At 43.8% G+C, this 3553-nt stretch overlaps 1 protein-coding gene across 1 annotated transcript in view; it reads left to right on the forward strand.

Annotated features, from left to right (window-relative positions):
• CALHM5 (calcium homeostasis modulator family member 5) overlaps positions 1 to 3024 on the forward strand; it is a 4604-nt gene extending 1580 nt beyond the window's left edge. The window contains exon 2 of the mRNA XM_007454995.1: positions 2617 to 3024. Within this exon, the coding sequence (XP_007455057.1) occupies positions 2617 to 3024 (408 nt within the window). The remainder of the gene's footprint in view (positions 1 to 2616) is intronic.
• The last annotated feature ends 529 nt before the right edge of the window (positions 3025 to 3553 follow it).

A 3553-nucleotide genomic window follows, 5' to 3' on the forward strand; every position in this document is an offset into this window, starting at 1 on the left:
TGTGAGGAACAGGAATGACATTCCCCAAATCAAAACAAGCAATAAGAGTAGATAAATAGATCCACAGTTTGTCAGGAATGCTATTTATTTAAGAATAAATGTGCTGAAAATAGTGTAATTTTACTTTTTTTCAGCATAGACTCGCCTTTTCAACAACACATCAAGGAAAAATCTTTTTCTAAAATCATACTTTCCAAAACTGGTTGGCGATATAGTCATTCTCTCTTCATAAACTGCTAAGCCTAAAAATGCTCCCCAAACAAAATCTTTTGTTTCATGCATAAAGCGCATCTTAGATAAAAGCATGCCAGGCTCCCTTCTTTGGTTGAAGGAAGGTATTAATTACAAGTGTTATGATACAATGAGTGATGTATGATTTGTGTCCTCGGGCACCAGGCTCCGTTCAGGTAGATCCAAACACTTGTCACTGTGTGAACTTTTCTTCTCTAAACAGAGGCATAAGGAAATCATGCACATCCTCCCATAGCTTAGCCTGGGCACGCTGACCTGTTTACTTTTCAGAGGAATGAGAAGGGTCTGGGGCTGATTCCTAGAAGAGGCATAAGAGATGTGGACAAAGGGAGCTGTATCACAGCAGGTGCTGACTACAGTGCTTCCCACAGGCAGGAGCGACAAAGAGTCCAGACCAACAGCTGGTTGTGCGGCTGGGGGTAAAAGGTGCTGCGTCCATGGGTGGAGCAGAGAAATGAATCTAGCTGGGTGGCTTGCTATTCCTCAGGAAGGTAGGGTAGAGCAGTGGCAAGAACTCCGTCTTGGAGTTCGCTCTCCTTGGGTTTGAATACTGATTCTGCCACTTACCAGCTATGTGGGCCAGAGCTACTGGTTTGACCCCTCAGGGTCCCAGTTTCCTCATAGTTTCCTCCTCCCTTGGAGGGGTGCTGGAAGGTATAGTAGATGATGGACATAAGTGGATATAAAGCTGCTGGCACCGAGTAAGTGTTCTAAACTGACAAGAAAAACGCCAGGGTTTCAGGGAGAAGACTCGTGCAGAACGGGACACTCTTGAGGGCTGGGGTGGGAGCATCCACCATGTCTAGGTAGACCCTGGGTACCATGAATTTGGGAAGAACAGAGGGCTCAGTGCTCAGTGCTCAGGTGAGAGCGAGTCGAAGGTAAGGTCATGCAATGGGGGGAGGGGGAGTCTGAAGCTGATCAAACAGTTGATGATGCAGCAGCACTGGTTCGGATACTGAGGTGAGATGGCCTACTGGCTTACAGGAGAACCTGTGTGGAAAAAGAAAGGTAGAGGTTAAAGAAAAGAGGAAGATCCGAGGGAGCTAAGCACAAGTGACTAAAGTAAATGTGAGGACTTTTCACACAATGGAAGCTGTGCTTCATTTGTTAAATCACATCAGAAAGATATCCTGTGTTCAGTAATGCTTTTACATAGACATGGATACATTTGAAAAATAGCAGCACATGACAATGGCTGATATTTACTGAGTCACGTGTATGTCTACATCATCTCATTTTAATGCCCCAAATTACCCTCTGAGGTAGGTAAGCCCCACTTTACAACTGAGAATCCTGAGGCATGGAGAATAGCCACAGAAAGGAGAAAGTTGAGATTTAAACCCAACTAGTGGCAACCCAGAGTTAGCATTCATGTGGGGTCTGAGACCCTGTACAATGACCTCCGTAGTCTGGAGTTGGAGTTTGGGAAACACTTGTGTAAAGCATTGGAGCATATTTGTGGTTCTGTTACGGTCTGAATGGGTTCATTTGCAGATTGTTTCTGTGTTCAAATAGGCCCATCTGCTGAGAAATACTAAGGGACATTTATCTAAAATGTCAAGAGAAACTTTGAAAGAGCTTTGTTAGCTGTCCACATATGAAATTAATTCCAATTGTGAAAAATATAATTAGAACAACAAAAAGTTTAGAAGATAAGTTGAGCTGCTTAGACTTCTGTTTTTAAAGTTCAGAAAAAACCCCCAGCAGAACCATTTCGTATTCAGAGAGGAATTCGTTTTTTCCAATTACCCAAATTCAGAACCAGCAAATCCTGAAGGTTTGCAATGACTCTTTTTCTTTTCTTGGCTTTTATGCAGGCTTCCAATTCTTATAGCTTCAGTTTCCTTATTGTGTTACGTTTGTCTCACTTTATCCTGGATAATGAGTGATGATACTTCTCTCAGGGAGGGTCTGCTGTTCTCTGCAAACAATATAACATGGGAAAAATCAGTCACGGGCTATGAATATGCACGTATCAACGCCTGAAAGCACTCCGCTAAGGAACTGGTCATTTGCTCAAATGAGCACGTTTACTCATGCACAGAATTCTTTCCTCTAATAGTTAGTACTATTTGAGGGCTTGGTTTTTCCAGTTTTTGGATAATCTATATTTTTCCTCATTTCCATTTGCCGGCCTTCTGGGTCTTTCTTTGCATACCAGCAATGGTGGATAGGATAGAGAATAGAGGTTAGGTAAACCCTAACTTTATTTGACTGTAAAAAAACACCTGTCGTTAGTAATTAAGATGAAGGATTTCAACCGAGGTCTGGTATTAAATTAGTCATACACTTCCCGATAACGCTACCCCAGCTCCCAGAGAAGTGGCTTTGCTTTTGAGGTCCTCGATATTTCTTTCTAAGATTCTAGGCTGGTTCCTGATTTGTTCAGCAGCTTTCTTCTCTCTGCTCACCGCTTGTTGTGCTCGCTGCCGATCGAAAGTTAGCTACCTTCACCTGAGCTTTTGGAAGACGTATGCACAGACGGAGAAAGAGTACTTGGAAAATACGCTCCTGGACTGTGCCAAGAAGCTGAGTGAGAGGAACGTGAAATGCTTCTTCGAAAACAAGAGGCCAGAGGTCTTCCCCATGCCTACCTTTGCGGCCTGGGAGTCTGCTTCAGAGCTGCATGCTTTCCACCCAAACCAGCAACATTACAGCGTCCTCCACAGGGTGGTGGAAGATGGTCTGGAACTTCGCCCTGAGGATGATGAGACTACAATGGTGCTTGTGGATGCTTCTCAAAATGTGCAGCTCACCGACCATCACTGACTTGTGGTGTCTAGACATCTTCCTACTGCGTCAACAGCTACCCGAGCATCTCTGCGTTTTCTCACATTTAGTGTTTCTTTATAAGACAATAACACAAAGGCAAGCAGCTTTGCAGCTCCCAGCCGCAGACAGTGTCATGTGCTCAAACTGATGCTGAGTGACTGGCCAAGGATGGTGACAGAGGTGCTGTCGCATTTGTCGGGGGTTGGGCTCAGGGGCTTCAAGTTCTAAGATTTTATGATTGACAGTGAGACTCATGCAAGAAGGTCTGCCACTCTGTGTAAATATGATCATGGCATCCGGGGGTAGCAGTGGTGACTTGTGAGTGAGTGTGGTACTCTTAACAGACTTTTGTACAGTGGGATCTGCAGTGTAGTTGGTAGAAATCCTCACTCAGTAAATCTATCCTACTGCTTTTCAAGGATGTGTGAAATTCTGTCATTTGAAATTCATTTCCTTGGAATCTGAAGACACCGGTTCTCAAAATAACACATTAAAAGAATATGATGCCTAAAATTCAGAGCTTTTC

This window comes from Lipotes vexillifer, unplaced genomic scaffold, assembly GCF_000442215.2.
Source record: "Lipotes vexillifer unplaced genomic scaffold, Lipotes_vexillifer_v1.1 scaffold18, whole genome shotgun sequence".
In the NCBI taxonomy this organism is placed as follows: Eukaryota; Metazoa; Chordata; class Mammalia; order Artiodactyla; family Lipotidae; genus Lipotes; species Lipotes vexillifer.